Here is a 24489-nt window from a genome sequence, read left to right on the forward strand (position 1 = left end):
TTCACTCTCGACAAATTGTTTCTTGTTTTCCATTTAAATGAATATGCGACTGTCTTGTATAACTTTCTCTGTATTTTTGCTAGATACAGATGATATCCAGCTTAGATGACAAGTTTTGACTTACAAACGTTTTACACACACACACACACACACACACACACACACACACACACACACACGCATAGACAGACAGATAGGACAGATAGATGGATAGACTGACAGACAGACAGACAAATAGCATGTGTGTGTTAGACTGATACCTGTAGATAAACAGAATGTGTGTGTGTGTGTGTGTGTGTGTGTGTGTGTGTGTGTGCGCAATAAAATACAAATGTTACTGAGTATTTTAACAGTTTTAACGCCCGGCAGTAACGGGATCCCCCCCCCCCCCAAAAAAAAAAAAGGCGGTCGTTTCGAAAGAATTAACAGCATTCCTGTTTTGCCAGGGTGCAAAGCAGAATCCAGTGTTTTTCCTGTCTATTTATTCATTACCAAACGCCTGACCAAAGCGTTCATCCAGAGTGGCTGCGACGAATGTGCCGAAGTCGTCAGTCATCTTTACCCTCTCCTAAATAATACAAGTGGTGGCCCATTCCTCTTCTACTTAATCCTTCTACTTTGTTTTCAGTACATCTCTCTCTGATCCTCTGCGAATATCACCTTATGCATTTATTTTCTTTGACAAATTCATTATGATAACATTATTATATTATTTCCCTCTTAAAGCGGTTATATTCTGCTCATGAGACAATTTATCCGAACTGAGATGATCTGACATAGCCAATCCTTTCTCTGCCAAGATGTTTTCCAACTCTGAATAAAATCGTTGTGTCGCAGCAATAATAAAATAAAAAAATTGAGCTGTCACTAGTCTCCGTCTACTGCTTCTTACCGTGACCTTGACAGCATTGGGGAGATTTGGATTTTTCTATAAGCAATGGCCCATACCAGGACAGATAACCTGGGCCGTTCAGATCCCTTGCACAGGTCGCATTGAAATCTCCAGTAGACAAGACCAACTTATTTCGTTCACAATATAATACTGATATGACCTTTTTGAAATGCCCTTCCAATGCGCATAAAGGATTAGGATTTTTTTTTTTTTTTCTTTTTATCAGCAATGGCCTATTGCCGGGACACATAACTTGGGCTCTTCAGATTTCTTGGGCAGTCTCCGGTTCTCCTGGAATCGTCGCGAGACTCTATGGAGGGAATAATAGTAATACCAGCGAAAACAATAGTCTCCACTTTTGTAATATGTGGAGACTAATTTCATACTTGTTATGTAAAGTTAAATTTTCATTCTTCAAGTTCGACACATTACGATACATGCACTTATTCAACTATTTCTGCAATTTTCTATTTATCATATTTTCTCTTCATACATTCTATGAACACTTTTTTTTTTCATCATTATTTCACGATGCAGCCGTGGCATTAGTTCAATCCCAACTCCAGGAGTTTCAGCCACGTGTGTACATTCCGGTAACTTTCATTTACATTTTCCACCTCCACTCCAGCTGCACACTCGCACATTATTCCTGTCATCTCTCTGCGAACCTCCACATGCCCTCCTCTGATAACTCGCTCGTGTCACTCTAACTCGCTAACTTCTGACCTTTGACACCGTCCATTTGTCAGCTCCGTGTGCCACAGGTTGTCACCGACGCACTTTCAAGCAGGGATTTCTTACCTTCAAACTCACTTTCATACTCATTACTTCCTGTGATCTGAGGACATCATTTTTCAATTCAGTATTCATATATCAGGGCGATTTTACTAATACTGGAAGAACCAGCTTCTAGTGAAAGTTTTAGTGTGTGTATATATATATATATATATATATATATATATATATATATATATATATATATGTATATACACAGTATACATAAACCCTATATATATATATATATATATATATATATATATATATATATATATATATATATATATATATATATAAACCCTCAAGGTCGAAGAACCTCTCCTCAAGTGTATAAAATCATGCAGAAGCAGTAAGAATATAGAACAGTCGTCATCATAGTGAAAAGGTGACTTGCTGTTTTCACTGCACTTATTAGCCTTCTCTCCTACCTCTGCTGGATCCTCTCCCTTTGCTTCCTCATCGATTCCACATTGTGTGCTATATATACGTGCCTGATAGTTAGGCTGGTATGTGAGGGGGAGGGCGGCTTAATGAAGGATAAAAGTTGTGGGGATCAGATAAATAATAAAACAATCAGCAACGATTATTTTCTATCAGTTGTATACATAAAAGACGTATGAAAGAAAAGCTTTATAAGTGTTCTGACAAAATGATGGGTGGACAGCAGATAACCCAAGTCTTCATGTTCAAGAATAAGTGGCAAAGTTACTGGGTTATACGCTGCATGAAATGTCTGTGCTATATGTCGGGCTGAATCAGTAGTGTGTCATGTCCCCACAGCTGCTTCATGGCAATCTGGTTAGGATAATAAGACAAGTGAAGTTGAGAACAATGAGGAGGAGAGTGACTTGGAGAAGGGAAATGGGACCTATAGTGTTTTACCTTGATGAAGATGCAATGATCGCGGGAGACCAGGACTGACAGCTGCTGAGTCATGTGAAAGATTAAGTGTGTGTGACGGATGATATTTAAGTGAATATAAGCAATAGAAACGTCCATGGTTTTGCGGGTGGCACAGACATTAACTGCAAAGCAAGACTAAATGAAATGGAAATGTAGAATATGTTCATATATTACCAATATGGTTTGAACAATGGTGAGTAGGCAGAATAATAATAATAATAATAATAATAATAAAAAGGTGTTGTAGGAACTTTGATAACAGTGACATCAAAAGCTAATGTAGAAGCAAGTAGAGTTTTACAAGTTAGAATAATACTCTAAAATACATCCAACCCTGGTGGTGTGAGTGATACTTGAAAGGCAAAAGTCGAAAGTGAAGGCAGTAGAGATGAGTTAATCATGAAGCGCACGTGGGGTTGCCTAGCGAAATAAGCACACTGACTAAATGAATAGAGAGAACATAATTATGGATCTGGCTGGAAATGAAGAGAGGGTATCTTGAGACAGTTTGGTCATCTGGAGGGAACAGACAGCGATAAATTAACTAAAAGGATGGATAAGGTTTAAAAAAGGTAATACATGAAGTAGGCTGAGAACCAGGGCGGAGGACTGTGCAACAGACTATGGGAGAACTGTTCAATCTGAGAGAAGGGATCGTTGCTGTGTTGTGTAAAATCTGTAGACCTGGATTGCCAATGCCACCTCTGACGATGAGCAGTGTCAGGTGATGGACGAACAGATACATACACTCCCCCTTGCATTCCATCACTGAGCCCCCCAACTTTACACAGCATCTGATACCACTGACCCATTCAAGTACCACATCTTTACTATTTGCATATTCACAGGCAGATTAAGGCGATCAACCACATCTCCTAATCTGAGAACCAAATTTCCACACTTCTACACGCCCATTGCCTTCTCCCTGACCTTGCTGTCTATTTTATCCCCATGGACGTTATATACCCCTATTCACCTGCGTTGCATTTTACTTTGGCAAACGTCATAGGCTACTTTTCACTGTGCGCAAGGGAAATCTAAAGCACCAAAAGTGTTAATAAGCGCATTCGTTGACTGTGTGCCCTACATCGCAGTCATGAAACAGAGGGAAGTAAAGAAATGGAAGTGGTGAGCTATGGAAGAGGTGGGATGGGCTGGAAATTTGGCGGTCGGTGGAGCTGGGAAGGAAAGCAAACCCTGTCGAAATGGATGCTGGAGAATTAATGGCCTGAATGCAATGACTCCGAGAATGAAGTTGTCGAAGGGTAACGAAATGGGCAAAAAGGAAAAATAACCCGACAGAATAAGATGGAAGTGTGGTGGATGATGGTGAGGGACAATTAATAAAACCTATGAAACAGGGCTTTGTAGGATTAATAGTTTGAGAGTAGTGAAGGATTATCTCAAACTTTTCGCCAACTAGAACGAAGAAGAAACACAAACTCGCGTTGTTCTTCCTAGCCCCCCTCCCCTCCCCCCAAAAAAAGATTGAGTGAACAGAAAAATCCGCATACAACTGCCACTTGCGGAGGGTGATTTTTACGTACCACCTAAAAACTCACCGAAGTCAAAGTTTTAAAGAGTCACAGAGTCACACGTTCCTCTTCCATACTAATCTGTTTGACCAAAGTCGTCAATACCTGACCATTCACTCATATTATCGTTTTTGCCTCATCGTGTTTCGTATCGCTTTCAGAAACCTATCCCCCATTCCATATTTCGAACACCTTTCAGTGCATGCTAATTCACCCTCTCATAAGCCTTTACTAGATCCAGGAAACAAGAATGCAATGTAGTACTCTTCTCTAAATATCACCCAACCATTTAGCTCCAGGAAAATTCTGATGCTGCCAACAGTTCCCTTTTGCAAATACACTCTGCTCTTCGTTATCTAACCACTCTACAATCACAGTCGTTTTATCCACCAAAATACTTCCATAAATTTTTTCCACCACACTGAGTAGAATATACCTCCATGTCTTCTTCATTTCCTTCTATTATTCATCTGCTTGTATAACGCAACACATTTCTTTTCTATACCTACTCTTACCATCGCCAGCCCTCTTTCAAAATATCTCGCTCTATCTGCGCTTGGTACCCAGGCTGCCTTTTTCACTACGCTGGCTGTAACTAATATTTTCTGCAGACGATTTTGTTCAGATCTGAAGAGATTTTTCCAAATGGAGGGGTTAGATATAGTCTCCATTAATTTCATCCTTAATAATGTAGAAACGTTTGCTAGAATAAGATGAAAAAGATGGCCTTAGTCTGAAGGAGTTAGCTTTGTATCCACGTCTCTTTTCTAGTCCTCTCTCTCTCTCTCTCTCTCCTTGGCCATGCACAGTCGAGGTCAAAAGCTCCTTTATACTCCCTAAACCATGTCAAAACCTGATGAGATCTTGTCAAAAGCACCCAGTAACAATCAAGGCGGTTGGAGAGTCGTTTACTTTATTCCAATGAGGACGTATTTTTTAAAACTTATTTATTTACTTTAGAGGTGACCGATCGAAATAACCTCATCACCACTGCAATTATCTCTTAAGCAGAACAATATACGGTATTGAGTGCACTAAGGCCCTATAGCGAACCTTAACATACTTCTTACGTTCACTGCTTCCTACATTCATTTCATCATCCCGTACAGCTGCAGTCAATAATCCGTTTACATAATTGAGGCTCCGGTTAACTGGAGCTTGATTAGACCTCCCCAACCTATTCCGGTATTACCTTTTATACTAGCAAGGTGTCATCAGGTTTAGACAGTTTAGAGGAAATGAAAATGAACTATTGATGGCAACTGTACCTTTAGTTCCCCTCCCTCGTCCTCCTCCTGTCCCCACACACCTCACTCACTCTGATTGCATCCCTCCTAAAAACTCTCCACATATGCTTCAAGGCAGTCCACTCCACTCACTCCAACCGTACTTTCAAAACCTCTCCCTCATCTGTCTGTTTGTCTATCTATCTGTCTATCTATCTGTCAGTCTGTCTGCCTGTTTGTCTGTCTTTTCATCAACACAACTCATAACAACTGCCTTCCTCATATGGCCCTTCTCTTCATTTCCAACTTTAAGTACGGTACCTTTATGATTACCGTAATGTAAAACCAAGGATGCCTTATTGTATGCCATTATTTCAGGCAAATCAAATTAACAGAGCAAGGGAGAGAAACAGGCTATACTGATTTTTCCTCTTAGACCCAAAATAACTGAGTACATCATGTATACATTTTCCACACACGAATGATTGGCTGAATCTACCTATACCTGCATTCCAGCTATTCTTCTGACTCAATTATTCTCCTCTCAGACCTCCTCTCCTCCCCGTTAATCCCTTCAACATAGTGGGGCACTTACAGGTAGACCCAAAATAAACGGTACCTATTGTGTGGTTCAGGTACAAACTCCGATCCGATTTTTATTGGGTCACCCGTACTTTATTTTAGTTTTAATAGTGCCAGGTAGTTTGATTTTGTTAGGAGGAGGTCTGTCAAAGCAAAGGGGTTGATGGGCCTTGTGTCTATCCCCTTCACGACCAGCCATTTCTCGAAAGCTGAATAAAATTGTCTGGTAATAAGAAAAAGACCTACATGACGACTTTTTTGTTAGGGACTTGATTATCCTTCCCTCCATTCATTCCTGCTCCTATCTTTACAATCCCTCCCTCCTTCCTTTCATCCCTGCTTCATTCCTTACAATCCCTCCCTCCTTCCTTTCATCCCTGCTTTTTTCCATATAGTCCTTCCCCTTTTCCATCATTCCTGCTCCTTTCCTTACAGTCCTTCCCTTCTTCCTTCATTCCTGTTGCTTTCCTAACAGTCCCTCCCCCCTCCTTCATTCCTGGTCCTTTACTTACAATTCCAACCTCCTTCCTTCAATTTCTTACAAACCAGTGTGTCCACTTTCTCCTCCTTAATTCCAGCTTTATCTCCTCCTAAATTTCAACCTTAATATTAATCATCCCATTCGCAGTAACATCTGTCTTTCATCGCTCCGTAACTTCCTTTCTCTGCAATTTCTTTCTTTCTCCTCGTCTGATCCTTGCCCATTAAACCTTCATCTCCTCTCTTGATTCTTCTGCCTCCCATCTTTCGATTCCTTCCTTTCCTACTCAAGCTGTCACTTCACCTCCTTTATTTCCCATATCCGTTATTCACACCCTCAACGTCCTTGTTTCAGCCTCATTCGATGGTCTTCTTACCTTTCCTCAATTTCGTGTAGCTGTGTGAGATTTTGCTGATCATATGGACACCGCAACTAAGAAAAGCATCGCTGTCAATTTCACTACTATAATCCAGGACCTGTTGATTCTCCATCCTTTAGTGCAATAAGAAATACCTAACTTCTCTTACGTGCGTATTTTTATTTCCAGTACTGCTTAATACAAAGAATAAATTAACATTTATAATTGAAAATTTATAAATGAATATTTATACCAAACTACCATATGCAAAAGTAACAGCAATTTTCAATATTTTCATACAGAATAAATGTGGCCAAAGAGAAAATATATCTCATTAACATATACAATACTAAACTACTTCCTACATAGGAGTGTCCTACTCGTGAGAATATTGCTAACAGATACGCCTAACTCGATTAAAAGAATAATTTTGTTCGTTACAATAGCATAAAATAAGGATCATAATATATTTCTATAACTTTGCCCACTAATTACCATGTTACCGAAAACTGCCCCTTGGCAAGGTATGAAATACAATACGAGATTCATTAACGATATATGCAAGATGAAAGCACTCCATTATCATGTACCGAAAACATTCCTTTGAAAAACATTTGTATGACCTCAGAAAGTCGTCAGTAAAAGAAAGTTTTTTAAATTTTCCTTCTTCGATGATCTAGTCCCATTGTTTTGTAAAGTCTACAAAAGGTTCTTTTGTTCTAGGCGAAAATTGACCTTCGGTCAGATATATTCTTAAGTCAGTGCCTTTATAATTACTCGTGAAATGTCTGCTTTCCTCACCTTTAACCTGAAAGTCTGACCTTCTGTTGTCAATGTGATCGCAGCATTATTGAGTAGGACTTTCAATCATCCACATTTAGAGATAGAATAGCTGACAGTCTCGCATTGCTCTAAACTGATTTTAAAAAATGCAAGCAAGGGTATGTTTCTGCAAAGTAATACTGCTACATACCCTAGTTTGTTGGCTTTACTGTTTTCTTACTGTTTACTCAATCCGGCTTTGACCTTGCCAACCCACTGTGCTTTGGGTGATGGAAAATAATGCATACAAACGAAAAATCACACGTTAAAATGTTGCTGCAACATTTCCTAAGATTTCACAGATCCTTTATGTCTCACATGCAAATCTATCTTAGAATGTCCTTAGTGATGCAGAATGAATGTAAGAATGCCAAGGGGGTAAAAATAAAGACTTCATGGTTTCTAAACACCTCTTGTACTATATTAAACAACCCATCCGACCATTCTATCTTTTTGAATTATAATATTCTTGACTGGTAACTTCATATTATACACAGCCACATATAACCTCGTACTGCAGCTGTTAACTACACCACACCACACTAAACAACCTCGAACACTCATCATCCTGGCTAAAGAAGACGTGGACGACTACAGGCTGCGAGACGGAAGCGTCCTACTTCAGCAGATAACTTCACTGGAATACAGTGACCCACATATATCCGCTTACTTTGAGAACTTTAGAACTTCTCACAAACTAACTTTCACTAAGCATTTATATCGTCCAACCTTCAACGACAACTGCCTTATACCAGACAAAACAACACTGAACGCCGTTTAACTGCATAACAATAACCCATTCATAGCAGCCTATATTGGCATGCTTTTTTACTGTTTAATACTAACTCATATATATCATCCATACTTGGGTTATCCTGTGGTTAACATACTCTAAACTTCAATCGTCCTTTCCTTTGGTTGACAAACACATGGACTACTACACGCTGCAACCTGGGAGCATTCCAACACAGTGAACACCCTCACAGCCCCACAGAAAACAATCCTCAGCGTCCTCCACTCTGGCTGACTAACTTAATTATTTCACACTATGCAGCTCTGAACATCCAGGGTTTTAGCTGTACATAATTAGTTCTGGACACTAACCGTCTTCAGTTGGCCGCAGTTTAGCTCCCTTGCACTCTCTGAACATCCCACTTCCACAATTACTTCAACAACCTACCACTAACATTTTCTGATCGTCCTGCCTTGTGCAACCACCTTGCAGTAAACATCTACATTATCCTCTCTTGGTGGACGCTAATTCACCAAGATATTTCTTTACCTTGTCTGACAAAGACGTGTATGACTGCGGGCTACATTATCTTAAACTAAGCAGTTCAACTCCCTACCTTATCCAACAGCTTCATTCGTGTACCTGACAAGAAAAACACCAACGTGCACTTCGATTTAAACCATTTATATAATTCGATTTATTCTGGTTACATCATTCTCTTTCGACATTCAACCTCGCACTGCCACACTAAAAAAACAACTTCAGAGCCCCTTTACCTTGGCTGACAAAGACGTGTACGACTGCGGGCTGCGTGTTGGGAGCGTCGCAGGTGTAGTTCCCGGAATCGGTGGTGACAGCGCTCTCGATGATGAGGCGCGAGGCCGTATTTTTGGCGCCGTGCTCGATGTTGACGCTGACGCCGCCCCGCTCGGTGTCGTAATTCAGGAGCCTCTCACCGTGTCGCCAATACACCACATGAGGCGGGATGGGCGACTGAGGGGAGAGGAGAAGAGGATTTTAGGTTGTGCTGGAGAAGGAGGAAGAGGACACAAACACATGATCAGGAAATTATACATGTACACATATTTAAGGAAGCGGAGAGAGAGCGCGCGCGCACACACACACACACACACACACACACACACACACACACACACACACACACACACACACACACACACACACACATAAACACTACATACACATACTACGCATAAGCAGACAGTCTCTCTCTCTCTCTCTCTCTCTCTCTCTCTCTCTCTCTCTCTCTCTCTCTCTCTCTCTCTCTCTCCTGCGAATACCCAACACACGCCATGGCACAGGAATACCTCACACACTCTCACTGCACTGACATTACCAGAGTTTTGGGCGGCAGAATTGTTGGCACATCAGCTTTCATCAGAGTCTAAATTCCTTCGCTGTCTCCATGTGCGACCACGGGATCATATTTCGACCATGAATTTACAAGACCATGTTTTACCAGTTCAGATATGCTTTAACCATCATCATCACGATCATCCCCATCATCATCACGATCCTTCTCCTTCCTCTCCTCCTAGTCCTTCTCCCCTTCCTCCTCCTCCTCCTTGTCATTATCATCATCATCTAATCCCTGTTCACACTTTTAACCGTTTGAATACAATAAATTATTTTGTTTCTGACGCAGATTATTTCAATTTTTAGAAAATGTCTGCCGTGGCAAGTTGCATAGTGAAGGTTAATAATAATAAACTCCATAAACTCCCTCAATAAGGAGTCTTTTGAAACATGATACTCATTCGTTCCTTTTTATTCATTCATTATCCAAGCCTACGTTGCCATATCTTCCTTTTTAAAGATAAACTAAAAATGCGGAGGACACCTGTGGCCTACGTTCAGAGTTTCGCTGAAATGCTGTATATACTCGTTCTCTCGTATCTCTTAATCAAAAAACGCTCCATGACATTTTCCACACTTGGCACTGAGCACGTGGACAAATGGCACGGAGGACGATTAAATATGTATTAATGTGGCAGTACAACAAACAACCGTGATTCACGTTACTGTACTGTTTTTACACTAACTTGGCCCAAAATTTTTCTCTCTCCATACTGAACGCTGATTGTAACAGCAGATTAACACTAGAATACGGTGCTAGTCACAAAGAATTGATATGGAGAGGAGTACAGCCATAGCATTATTTTTTCCTGCCACTGGTAAAAGCGAAATATGTTAAGAAAGGACAAAAAAAAATATGGGCCAAGTTAAGGTGAAAGAACTAAACAAATCATGAATTCAACTCCAGAACAACCTCCACCTCTGTCAATAGAGCAGTTCAGTAAATGTCACAGGTGGGGACTTCATTAAAGTGACAGATGGGCAAACCAATCTAATTTACATTGCTAGAAATCATGAATCTATAAATAATCACCGCCGCATATCAGTGAGAATAATTATATTATTATTATTATTATTATTATTATTATTAGCAGTAGTATTGTGTGTGTGTGTGTGTGTGTGTGTGTGTGTGTGTGTGTGTGTGTGTGTGTGTGTGTGTGTGTGTGTGTGTGTGTGTGTGTGTGTGTGTGTGTGTGTGTGTGTGTGTGTGTGTACATCTAATGCCTGCTGAACTTGTGCAAGACTTGGTCGTATATGAAACTGTACATTGGTAAACTTTTCCTTCATCCCTTGAATCCGAGAGGTACTTGGAAGGAAAGCAGGATTATCTCAACGAACGCGAAATAAAACATATCGTATACTATCTAACTGAAAAAATTTATTACTCGTATCTGGAGAGAATTTAGGCAGAAGATAATGCACAATATATCAGACTGTGCACACTGGCTACAACGTCCGCTTAAGGTCCAAGAGCCCTAATATGCTTAACACATGGCGTACATACTGTCCCATTTGGGCACTAATAACCACCGTCTAAATTGAATACATGCTAGAGCTGTCGTATTTAGGGGCGGTGTGACGCTAGACCAGACTTGTTTTAATGACACATCGTTGAGTTTTGTGAAGGATCAGTTAGACACTTTCCATCAATTTTAATGAGTGAAAAACAGCAGACGGTCTTTTCACAGATGTGTTGTTTTGAATGACAGAGGCGGAATGTGGGGATGACTGAGTAGCCGGGGTGTATCTGAAAATAACATTGTTTTCATGATAGTAAATAGGTTTATTTTTTCAGAGTGACTAGGACATCGTGTTGCTTTGTTGCATTTAAACAACCACGTCTTGGATGGCTGAGGGATCTACTAATGAGTATAAATAAATACGATTAAGATCGATAAGAATTTGTGATACAAGTCAACATAAACATTTCACACACTGAAATAACACACATTCTAGTAAGAACGCCGTCACTGCTTCAGAACAAGCGCGGGACACAAAACAGCTCTTGGGTGAGATTTTAACTAAAGGCAACAGAGCTTTTGTACTACTTATTTTGCGTAGTGTAACGACAGTAATATAACAACACACTTCATTGATTATCGCTTTGCCACTAAACTAGAACGGGATGCCCCACCGTCTTAGTTCCTGTATTAACGATCTGAAGCCCTGCAGTTTTTCTACACAGGTTTGCTTAACCATTTCAGTATAAAGTAGACGCGTCTTCACTTAACTATATTCCTGCCACTTTACGTTGATTTTACTTAGTATCTCGTTCCGATGAAGTTAATTAAATCTACATTTGAATGCTTCGATATCGAAAATTCTCTCAATGCTGAATGAACGCGTGTTTAGACAGGAACGTCTTCATAATAAAAGATTTTATTTTTCTCTAAAACAATGAAAATAACTATCCCAGGTAAAAAAGAAGAATGCTATTAAATCTCTTCATATAAAATTATTTGAAGATAACACACACACACACACACACACACACACACACACACACACACACACACACACACACACACACATATATATATATATATATATATATATATATATATATATATATATATATATATATCGAAAATGCACTTCTTCAGTTATGATTCATGGATAATTTAAAAGTGTTATTCTTCCAAGCAGCATTCGCATTGATGTTTCTTTAGCCTACTGTGTGCAAGAACATGTGATTACAAAGTGTAACGGTATAATGTGTATTACACATATCACGTGAATCCGTGCTTCAGGGACCTTGAAAACGTAAAGCTTCACGTCAATACTGAATTCTCTTTGTGCAGGGAGGACTGCACGGTTATTACCTACTTCAAGAGACGCCAGGTATATGAGAGTAGTGTCTTTGTTACCTTCTTTTTCTTCCTCTTCTTTTGACTAGAGAAAACTTTGATCTAAGGCTTCACTCCGCTATACAGTCTGATATAAAAATTGCATCTTCGCTGGGTATACTTCACCAGCTCTGCCTCATCCACAGCTATAATTGCGACCCATCCTCTCCAATCTTTACCGCTCACTCCACACTCATATTACCCCGGCACACTCCCACATATCAGTGAAGGGTGTTTCCACAATACGTACCACCGAAACCAATGGATGGATGCAGTTGGTTTCATCACACAGCTTCACAGGCTTAATTCGAATAGATCTAAACTGCCCTGGAGAATTTACTGGACTTGAAGTAGTCTAAAAGAGTCTGAGGTAAATAAAGCCTGCGAGATTCGGACTAAAAAATCGTAAAAATTGCCTCAGTGATGAAACCTGGATAATAATTTCACTGGTACTATCACACATTAATAAAATATATACTTCCGGTAAGACATGGCTGAAAGATTTACGTTGGAAAATAAAAATCGCTGTCAATCACTGGGCTGAAAACCCTGGCTAACCCTTTTAGCACAAGGACGTCAGGTGTATGTTTTTCTTACTACTACCAGTCGATTTAATTCAGTTTAAGGCAGCGCCATTGTAGTGATTGAAGAATAAATGAATAATATCTGTATGTTCTCAAGTTCAGAAAATCTCTCTTGAACTAATTATACAGTCTGGAGATAGTAAGAATAATATAAATATTACATCTTGGTGTTGAGGTTGCTTATTGGCTTCTTCAAACCAATAATACACTCTTAATTTTTTCTTGCCATCCCAGAACGATTAAGTTCAACTAGGAAGAGATTTTACGAACTAGGGAGGTATGTCATAGTTTTTACTGACCCTGTCACTACAAGACATGAATCCCAAGGTGACTGAAATCGCCTGAAGACAGCAAAAGTAAGCCAACAGAATACTTCACCTCATTTAATGACTTCAGGCAGTGATGATGATGATGATGATGATGAATATGTCCGCCACACGAATATATACGGTAAACAAAATGATCTTTACTTTCCAGGTGTGCTATACAGTCTTTAAATGCAAAAGAACTTTGATATTCCATACCGTATGTCTTATATCACTAATTGTATGATCTGACTTGTCACTCATTTACCCCTACAATACGTTTTTATTTTTATTCTTCCTGCCATCAGCAAGTTGTACTTATGGTAGCTCCGAGACGATTCTTTTAGCTGGTTTTTTTAGATAAAGCCCTCCTTTACCCCATTCGTGCAGGTGGTCCTTTTTTAAATGAACAAGATTTTCTCGTAATAAATTGACAAACATTAAACATAAACAAGCATAAAACATAAAAAAAATAAACATAAAAAGAAGCCACTGTACTGAAGAGGCTAAAGCAATAGACTTTTCGTTAACTTGGATTTTTTTGTTACTCAGAAATTCCACACACCGACGAGTACAAAGAAATATCGTCCAGGTTTAATATCTATCGATGTAGAGGTCACGATACTATTTCTGATGCTTACATAAGTCCTCGATGCGATTTTTGGATTCAGGATGGTCTATACACAATCAGATGTGACCTTTGCGACCGTAGAGTTAGGAGTGATTGAAATGCTGTGACAATGTGATGGCATGGACTTTTTTTATTTAAGGTTGAAACTTAACAAAAAATGTGATACCCGGTACTTTTCCATCTCTCTCTCTCTCTCTCTCTCTCTCTCTTTCTCTCTCTCTCACACACACACACACACACACAAACACACACACAAAGCTTACGATAGCAACATATATACATACACACACAACATTACACAGAATGCGTGCACAGGACCACCGAAGTGATTATTTATTAACAGGTGAACAGTTTTCATGTATTAGCCCAGCAGAGGCGATCATCTATCATCATTACGAACAAGCAGGTAAAGGAAAGCGTGGTCAAGAGGGCAACAAGTTCAGTCGCCGTAATGTAGGAGGGGGCCTGGGTGTGGCGGTCGATGGCGTCTTGGCAACACTTTGTACAACAGAACAATGAGGGCCGCGTTATGGGGGTCAGGCACGCGGCATCGCATTAACCTTGTACTGTAGTCCGCGGTACTGAAGACCGTACGTGGCGTGACTGGGGTGGGTCGATGTGCTGCACGAGGGCTGTACACGTGGGCTATAATGAGGGACAGAGGACGGTCTTACAAGGAAATGAATGTACGAATTATTATCCTTGTGTATATATTGGTATTCTGGGGGATTGTAAACATGGGCTATGATGAGAGACAAGAGACAGTCTGACAACGAAATAAGTGTATGAACTATCATCCTTGAGTGTATTTTGATAGTTTGCTGGACTGTAAAGTGTATAATAATATATGAGGGGCAAGGGACAGTCTTACAAGGAAAAGAGAATACGAATTGTCCTTGGGTGTGTATTGGTACTATGGGGGATTGTGAACACGGGCTATGATGAGGGAACTGGGACGGTCTTAGTAGGAAATAAGTGTGCGAACTATCATTCTCAGATGTAATCTGGTATTCTGGGGGACTGTAAATATGAGCTATGATGAGGGGCGAGGAACAGACTTGCAAGGAAATGTGTGTACGAATTATTATCCTCGGGTGTATACTGATCGATTGCAGGTGTGTTCAAAAGTTTTATAACACGTGAAAGGCTGGGGACATTCTTTCAATAAATGCGTTTACCAAATATCATGCTTGTATATTGTTAGTTTGGGAGATGGTACTCGTGAGTGATAATGAGGGGCAAGGGACGGCCGTATTAGGATGTAAGTGTACGAATTATTGTACTTGCGTGTTCATTGTTAGTTTTGTGCTTGTTAATGAGGGCCAGGAGACAGTCATACAAGGAAATGAGTGTACAGACTACCATCCAGGGGTAAGTATTGTTAGGCTGGTGGTTGTACATTTAGGGTTTAAGCGGGGAATGCGTGTATGAACAACTATCCTAGTGCTGTACAATGTAAAAGAATTTCCAGTCATCAAGCATCTATTCATTCTGCCAAATAGGCTGCCGTCATTTCCGTATGACATAAGGAAAATAACAATGGTCAGGAACTTTCGACACAACCACCAATTTTACATATAAAATTTCAGTGCTCATTACCTAGTTATCCATGAGCTAACGGGGAACCAACTAATTGTGTCTGGCACCCTTTCATAATCTTTGAATATATCACTGACTAATATCAGACTTTAGTTTACATCGTTTTGTCACTGAAAAAGATGTTATGATTCACATTCCACTGTTATTTTAAACCACTGTGTGACCTGGCAAAGGTTCCTATGAATATCATGGCGAGCTGTGTAATACAATGTGAATAATTTAGGCTATGGACGGGAGTTGATGCTCTTACGTCTCATGCGTGCTGGTAGTTTTCGTCAAGTCAGTGAAATAGTCTTGATGCTAACCAGAATAAATGCCAAAAGTTATCAGCACGAAATCTCGGTAAAGCTATGCAGTTTTTAATTATATTTTACCGCATCTGGAAAATTTTTGTTATCGTGCAGCAAAACAATTGCAGCTAAGTAGAAGGTTCGGCTTTGTAGAAAGAAAAAGGTGGTCTTGGATTTCCATATAACGCGATGATGTTAATCCCACCACCCCACGAGGTAGGAAGTATAAAAATATGGTGATCTCTGATATTTTAATTTCTTTGTGCTACTATCATATATTTGTTTGCCTAGAGTAACCTATTAAAATTCTCAGGCCCCTGACTTCTTTTCTGCTGAATAAAATCGTCGGGTGTTCCTCGAGCCCTCCCGACCATGATAGGTTACTGGTACCGTATCAGTATTAACATCCCATGTCTCTTGTGGCTAGCTTTTGGCTGAATATAATCGTCAAGCGTTTGGTAGAAAAAAGTAATAAAATCGTCCCAACCATGAAACTTACTATATTGTTTCCCAAACTCCTCCCTGCGAATAAGATACTGTAGAAGCAGCACTCTGATCGTGTTGCATGAAATGTAATAAATAAATAAATAAATAAGTAAAATAAAATAAATGCTTCATGGTTCCTATTAATAAATGCTTCATGGTTCCTATTAATGACTGAAGTGATACTTCAGGAACTGCGTCTGTGTGACGAAACTTACGCTGTTGATGGGTTGAGTGACGATCATATTTAATTTTCAGGGATGGTTTAAAAAAAAGAACATTATTGAGGGTTGATTTGAAAGTCAAATGGTTATTAACTGTCAAGTTAACTTTTTTACTGTTGTGGATGCATTTAGGTGTTTTATTCAAGATAACGTTATGCGTTATTGCTCAGCTTGGTATGATCCTCAAAAAAAGTAGCGTTTACCATGCGATGAAAAAAAGATGTCTATAGAAACATGATCTGATTTAAATGATTATCCAGAAGATTAACTACTCCTTGCAAGAGAATAAAGCGAAGACAGAATATCATGAACTTCTGCACCAGCCCGAAAACATTTCCATCGGTCATTGAAACTACAGATTGCACTGTAATAACGTCCTACGTCGAATACGATGCCAGATTTGTATACCTCAGAAGTATACAGCCTCGCCTTTCCTCGTTTCCTGTTCATTTTTAAATATACCTTTTCAGTAGCGTCTATAATAAAAATCAATCTCATCCCTGTTTGTTCTTGGCTTCTTTTCTTATCCACATGAGGGAGGGCGAGGCATAAGAGTGTGTCTAAACAATTCAGTTAAGTGAAAGATGTTTTTCTTTCTTTGTTCTAGGAAAAAAAAAAAAGTGCTCGTAAGACGAAGCGCTCCATCTTCTAAGGTTCCAGGTAAGGCAATGATCCAGGTGTGCGTGAGGTAGGTAAAAGGGTGGGAGGGGGTAAGTGAGAGGAGGGCGTGAGGTGAAAGAGGGTGGGAGATGAGGGTAGAGGGACGGGATAGGTGAGAAAGGGTGGGAGGAGAGAGGGCGAAGTGAAGGGCAGAGACTCAGAGTGGGTATGAGACGAAGGGGGAGAATGGGAGACGAGACTGTGTGAGAGATAAGAGAAGGTGGGAGGTGAGGGAGAGGGCCGGAGGTGAAGGAGCTTGAGAGGCATGGAAGTGTGATTACCTCCCTGGTGGGAGGTGTTGGTCGGAGTGGGAGATGATAGAGGGTGGGAAAAGACGAAGTGACCTGGAAATGAAAAAGAGATGAGGAGGTAGACGGTAGGAGGCAAGGGGGTGGGCGGGAGGAGAGAGGAAAGGAGAGGAGAAAGGGCAGGCGCTGGGGGTGAGAGGAGGGTGAGAGGTGAGCTGGGGGGTGGGAGCGGGAGGTGAGAAGTAGGGCAGTGCTTTGTATTCACAGCACGTCGCTACTGGATTCAGTACACCTTTTAGAGGGATGAGGGTGTGGCCAGTGACTCGATAGAAAGACCTCCGTATGTAAGCGACTTTTTATTTTGTTTTTACGTAAATATAAGGCACAGGTTTACAAAACATTTAACCTCTGCTGGGCTGATTCTCTGTGAGTGTTTACCTCTGAGTCAATATTTTATAACTAATGTAAATTGTACCTCATATAAGGCTTGCAGCTTGGCCCGTGCAGACCTTCATTGTGCATCATACGAGGTCTGCAACTCGGCATATGTATACTGCTGTTATACGTATTTTTTACTAAACTCGTTGAATCCGATGATGTATCTTCAGTTACGATCTTTCCATGTTTAGACTGTTTTGGGGGGTATTTTTACAAACTAGAAATATTAGATATCGCATTCATTAATCCCTACGATCATATGGCGCCTATCTGACTTGAATTAAATCGTCTGGGGATAAGAAGAGTACAGTTAAAAAAACGTCTTTACAGCCCGGTGGTTAAAGTGATAACCACACGTCTACAAAACATATAATTCTAAAATTATAAATATTTTTACAAAGGGTGCAAACCAGGGGTACAGAAAGCATTTTATGCTTGCGATAATTCTCACGACGGATTTTAGACAACCTTTGGGGATTTCCTTTTGTGTTTTTTAGAAAATAATCACTAACTGTATCACAGAATCATTGAAACTTGCCTATTTTCCTTCTCACTGATCTGACTTGAAGCATAGCTCATTATATAATCAGCCAAGTGCTCTTATGTCTATCATTTCATTCAGTAACCACTGGATCCGCGAATTTACCACGAAAGTTCAGTCAAGTCGGTGTCTTTCAGGCCGCACATAATCACAGGTAAAGCCAAGGGTTGACAGGGGACGCAGGGTTACGTGATGGGGAAATGGAGGCGAGGGGGATACCAACAGAAGACAGGATAGTAAGCCTGTTATACAAAGTTAAGTCTTTATCAACTCTCGTGTAATCCAGTGTAAGATTCAACAGGTCAGTAACCCCGTTGTGTAAAATCTGGGTCAGTTTTAATACCCACGTATTCACAGGTAAATTCAACAGGAACCGGGAACTTGCAGGGGCAAGACAGGGTGGTGATTCCCTGTATAATGCAGTGTCTTGCTCGACCCCTCATAATCTCTGACTTTTTCAATCCTCCACATAATCAAAGAGAAAATCAACAGACCCCAGGATCATGCAAGGATACATGATAAAGGCAAATGGCAGGCTAGAATTCCCTGTGCATTACCCTGGCATCAGAGGTTGGGGGCAGCAATTTTTTTTTTCGTTCTTTTCTTTTTCTTTTTTATTCAATGTCGCCTTCAGGCCCCCATATAATCAGAGGTAAAATCAATGCCTCAGGAACTAATAAGGATATGAGAGCGAGCTGGAGACGGTTGGAGGGAGAGTATTACTGTAATTCAGTTGTATAAATCACTTGGTGGTCAGTCCACCGGATTATAAACGCTAAAATGAGCAGGTCATAGGGACATGCAGGTATTCTCGTAAATAATAGCTACATGGAGGCGAGCGGTGGGAGGGGGGAGAAGGGGAGGATTCAAGCGAGTAATTCTGCTGCTTAATTATGTGTCGTATTTAACCTTTACATAATCTCTGATTTTCGTAATCCCCACATAATCAAAGGGAAAATAAGCGTCACAGGAATTTACAAGTATAAAAGGTAAGTCGAGACATATACAAGGAAGGCGGCATCAACATGATATTAGCTAGTCCTTCACGTGTATAATTCACTGTTCATAATCCCCACAGTTCAAAAAAAATTTCAAGAAGCTGCAGGGCTTCTTTCAACTTCCACGTAAATAAAGGTGGAAAAAAAAAAGCACGGGAACCTGCAGTGACACAGGATCCAGAGGGTGGGTAGGCAGGAGTGAGGTTAAGTAATCCCATTCCATAAGCCAGGCAAGACAGTCTGGAGGGAATTACATAATTTCGTGTCTCTTTCAATCCACTCAAACTCAAGGGCAAAACCAATTGACAAGCACTGGGAAACTGAAGGGATACATGATAAGTCGAATTACAGAAGTGTGGGGCTTAGTATTGGGAGCTCTGAGGTTGGAAGGCAAACTATTAATTTTTACCCACACATAAAAACAAAATGAACAGACCACAGAACTTGCAGGAATCTTCAGTGGAGATGCAGGTGTGGAGGTAACAGGAGTGGGACTATCAATCCTTCTGTGTGGGCTGTTTCATGATTAAGTGTTTCAGTCCCGACACACTGAAAGGTAAAATCAGCAAGCAACAATACCTTTCAGCAATGCATAGGATACTGGATAACGCAAAGGTAGGCAGCAGCATCTAATAATCCTATTTTATAGATCAGCATTTTTTTTTATCGCTTATAGTCAAAGGTGAAAACAACAAACTCGTGTCTTTTGCGGTCGTTACATCATCAAAGGCAAAGTCAGCTTATCACAGGATCGAGGTGGGTGGGGGTGGGGGCTGGGAGTGGGGTAGAGGGGTGAAGGTGAGAAATTACTTTGCATAATTCACCTTTTTTCCCCCATGTAATGAGGGGTAAAGTCAACATGATCAAATGCCTTGTTCAGTCTCACATAATGAAAGAGAAGACCAACAAACCCCGGGAACTTGCAGCAATACAAGATGCAGGTAAAGGGGCCGTTGGTGTAGGTGCAGGCAGGCGGGTGGAGGCTAGTAATCCCCTTGTATAAGCCAGGCATCACAGGTTGGAGGGCCGACCAATCACACTGAAAGCCCGGCCGCCGCACACCCTTAGATAAAACCCCGCCAAGGAGCCTCGCCCACCCTTAACTTAGTGCCGGGTAAACTTTTCCCTAATCCTGTATACACACACCTTCTCCTTATTTCCCTCACTCACTTCTCCTCCCCCCCACCTGCTCTCTTTCTCTGCTTTTATGGTTCACTTGCTTTCTCCTTTTACCTTCGCTGTACGTTACACTCTTCTTGAGTCTTGCTTTTAACCTCTACGCTTAAAAATTTATGCTAGGCATAAGCCTGACCATGTTGGTTTCTGCATCTCTTGCTACTTTTCAGCCAACACTGCTCCACCCTGCTGAGGTTAACAGTTCACTAGGAAAAACACCAGCAGTTCATTAGTTGTTGTTGTTGATAACCCTAGTCTTTCTAGCCAGGCATACCACAGGCAAGCAACCACCCCTGTTGAACCGCCCCATACAGTGAACCGATATACTCTGGCGGTCGACAACACCTCGAGACTGCGAGGCGCGGGAGAAAGTGTGGAGGTTTGGTTCCAGGATGGATGCCACAATTGCGTTTCTCCATCGAGTTAACTGGGGAATCATAGTAGGATCCTCTCCACTCGGTTTTTCGCGTAACTGATTACCACCCAGCGTTGTAAATGGTTTCATGTGTTACACGAAACCATTTGGTTTGTCACTTAATGTATATCCACTTGAAGAAGAAAAAATAGCAACAAAAAGTGTCAGAAGGGAAAGGCAGAAGTGGGAAGAGAATAAGTCAAAACAAGAAACAATAATAGTGGTATGGGAAGAATTAGGCAGCACTGCATCAAGTGAGTGAATGACGGGCGCCCCCACCTACCAGTATAATACGGTACGTACTTGTGAGCCATACAAGTATTCCATCTTCTGATGTTACTAAAATACGATTGCAACAAAAAAAAAAAAAAAAAAAAAAGGAATAACTTTGGACAAAGACAAAACAGCTTTGCTTGGCTAACCAAATGTATCCCCTTCGGTACAAGGATAAGTTTTACATTTTTCTCTGACTAAAGGCAGACGATTTTATTCTTCTTGAGAGGGTTTCCTAGGGATATTAATGTCAATCTTTAAATCTTTCTGCGCTTTAAGCAGGAACAACAAAGATTCACAAATTAATTGAATAACGTAAAGGTTTCTCTCATATAACAATATTTCTCTATCGGGGCCCCATCATTGCTTAATTAAAGCTTTCAGTAACACTGGCCCCTTTTTTCTTTCCTTTTTATTGTATTTGGTTTTGCTTTGCTACTGCCGGGCGCTTTCATTCAGGTTACGAGGGATATCTCCAACGAAAGGGGTTAATGGAGGCTGCTTTTAATTACTGCATTGCAAGGAATCTCTATTAAGCTGAATTATATCACATTCGGGTAGCAAGATATCGAAGTGGCTATTAAACAAAGTTACCACGCTGTAACAAGAGGGAAATAATGAATGCATAACAGTATTACAATATTAAAACGATTAAGGGATGTTTTCTGGATTGCTATATCACAGCAGCAACATTACAAGTACAGTTTCTGAGGCAAAAATGTAAAAGTGGCTGGGGCAAAAACATGAAACAGTTGCAGCTACGGTATTCGGCTTATAGAGTCTGTAACAACTATGCAACTATACAGGTACAATGTTATACAAGTACAGTGTTTGCTGCAGGAAAACAGAGTCTGGGGCATCAACTCAAATTAAATTTCTGCAGCAACGGTAGATTCTCTGCGGCAGCGGTGCAAGGTGCGGCTGCGGCAAGAACAAGGGAAGGATGCTACTCTTGATTTCACGTCCTATTTTTCTGGAGTGGAACAAACACCTTTCTCCCCCTCGACTGCTCGATGGCTGGGTTGGCCTCTTACGCGCCCACTTCATGTCTTCATTCTTCTTCTATTTTCCTGCTGTCTCTTTTCCTTTTTTTTTTTTACATTTTACCTTCCCTGCTTCTGTGTTTTTGTTACACACCTCATGTGCTTATTTTCCTTATTATTATTATACACTCCTATTTACATTTTACTTGAATTGTTCTGTCTCGTTTTCTTCTAATTTTTTTTTTTTTGTCAGAGTCTCTCTGCTGGTAATTTTTGTTTTTCCCATTCTTACGCGTTCTTGCTATCTTCAGTTTTGTGTACCTTTCAGCTCCTTCTTTTGCCTTCTTTTTTCTCTCCCATGGTCGCGCTTTCTCTAGTGCTTAATTCAGCTAACGCCAGACGATTTTGTTCAGCTGAGAGTGAGTCATAGGAGCCTGAGCATGATAACTATTCTCCATCCCTGAATCTGTGTTCTTGTTGTATTCCTACGCTGTCTTTTTTTCTTTTCTCGTTCTTACGCTCTCCTGTTCACTTCACTCTTCTTGCATTGTTCTCTTGTTTGTTCTTTCATTGCAACTTCCCTCCCTTGCTCCTTCCTTTTTTTTCTTTTTGTGTCCTTTTCATGGCAAGGTAGTTATGTTCTGCAATTTTGCGTTCCCAGCTGCCTTCATTCTTTCTGGTATTTTTCTGCCTTATTCTTTGCTTTCTTTTAACATTTCTGCTTCGCTGATCTGCTTTTTTTCCTTCTTTTTCTCTTTCCCACCGCGTTGAGAAGCTCTTTTTATTTCCTTTTTCGCGTTCCTTGCTGCCCTCAGATTTTTTGCAGTTTTGTGTTTTTTTTTTTCCACAATATTTCTCCCTGATTTTATTTTTTTTCTTCTTAAGCGTTTGTTCTTTTTCTTTTTTAAGTCTACTTTTGTGCTGCTTTCTTTCCCTTTATTGACAGCTCTTCTTTCCTGACTTCCTTTTTTTTTGTTCATCATTATTCCTGGTATTCTAATGATGTGGTGTCTCCTTTACACTTTTTTTTTTCTAATCACTTTTCAGTCACTGATTATTTCCTACTCTTGTCCTGTTCGTACTGAGATGGCTGTTTTTCAGATTTTTCCCTCTTTGGACGGTATTCATTATAAATGTTTTGCACAAGGTGAGTACGAAAAATTGCTTTGGACTTGTTTTTCTAAGAGACCTGCTTATATCTGCTCTTCCTGTTTTTCTGATTCATAAGTTAAATCAGTTTCATTGGAAGCATTTCTAGGATTTCTCTCTGTATAGTTATAACTGCTATACCTAACGCGTCCTTAAACACCACATATAATACTCTACATTACCACAGACTGCAGCTACTATTAACCCTCAGCTGAACCAAACAACTTATTTTTGCCTCTTTACCATCAACTGAACATTTTCCCAGGGTCACTGACTAGAGTGGACCAATAATTATGGTTTATGTTGGTGCAGAGAGAGGCATGAGAGTCTCAGGCAACTCTAAGGATATACTCTGCGTTCACCTTTCGGTTGACACGGTATATATATATATATATATATATATATATATATATATATATATATATATATATATATATATATTTGAGACAATTCATAAAAGTCAAAAGGCAAAGGGCTTCTATGGAAGCAGAGCCGGAATTAATGAAAACTAGGAGGCAACGATGGTAATACCATGGAACTTACATCCATTTACCGAGGTAAAAAAAAAAAAAAAAAAGAATGTATGCCTACTGACTGCATTTTTTATGAAGGCAGTAAATCAGCTTTGCTAAGTCACAATCCTCCCATAGATTTAGATGCAACCCGTATGAGTCGGCGTTACATCCAGGTCCCCAACTGTACTGCTGGGTGAAGAGCTACAAGGGAGAAATAAAGTTCGTCCAACACTTGGACTGGTCCGGTAGCTGAACTCGGGTTTTTCCAGTTGCGAGCTGTATGTGCTAACTACTATACCACCGGCTACCACCGGAACTCTCACGAAGGTTTTACGAAGCACTTTACTTATAGAACTCAGCCACTAGGACAACAGAAGTACCCAACTCCAGAACCACCTGAACCCTCACTCTGACACAGGCAGCCACTTAGCCCGCTGGGCTTAGT

The 24489-nt window shown here is 40.4% G+C and overlaps 1 protein-coding gene across 1 annotated transcript in view; it reads right to left on the reverse strand.

The window, feature by feature from the left end:
- LOC145400207 (uncharacterized) overlaps positions 1–24489 on the reverse strand; it is a 192579-nt gene that overhangs the window by 144292 nt on the left and 23798 nt on the right. Inside the window, exon 6 of the mRNA XM_080272722.1 lies at positions 9086–9302. Coding sequence (XP_080128848.1) covers positions 9086–9302 — 217 coding nt within the window. The remainder of the gene's footprint in view (positions 1–9085; positions 9303–24489) is intronic.

Source organism: Coenobita brevimanus, chromosome 51 (genome assembly GCF_032717465.1).
Source record: "Coenobita brevimanus isolate Jiangsu-jjx chromosome 51, ASM3271746v2, whole genome shotgun sequence".
Classification (NCBI taxonomy): domain Eukaryota; kingdom Metazoa; phylum Arthropoda; class Malacostraca; order Decapoda; family Coenobitidae; genus Coenobita; species Coenobita brevimanus.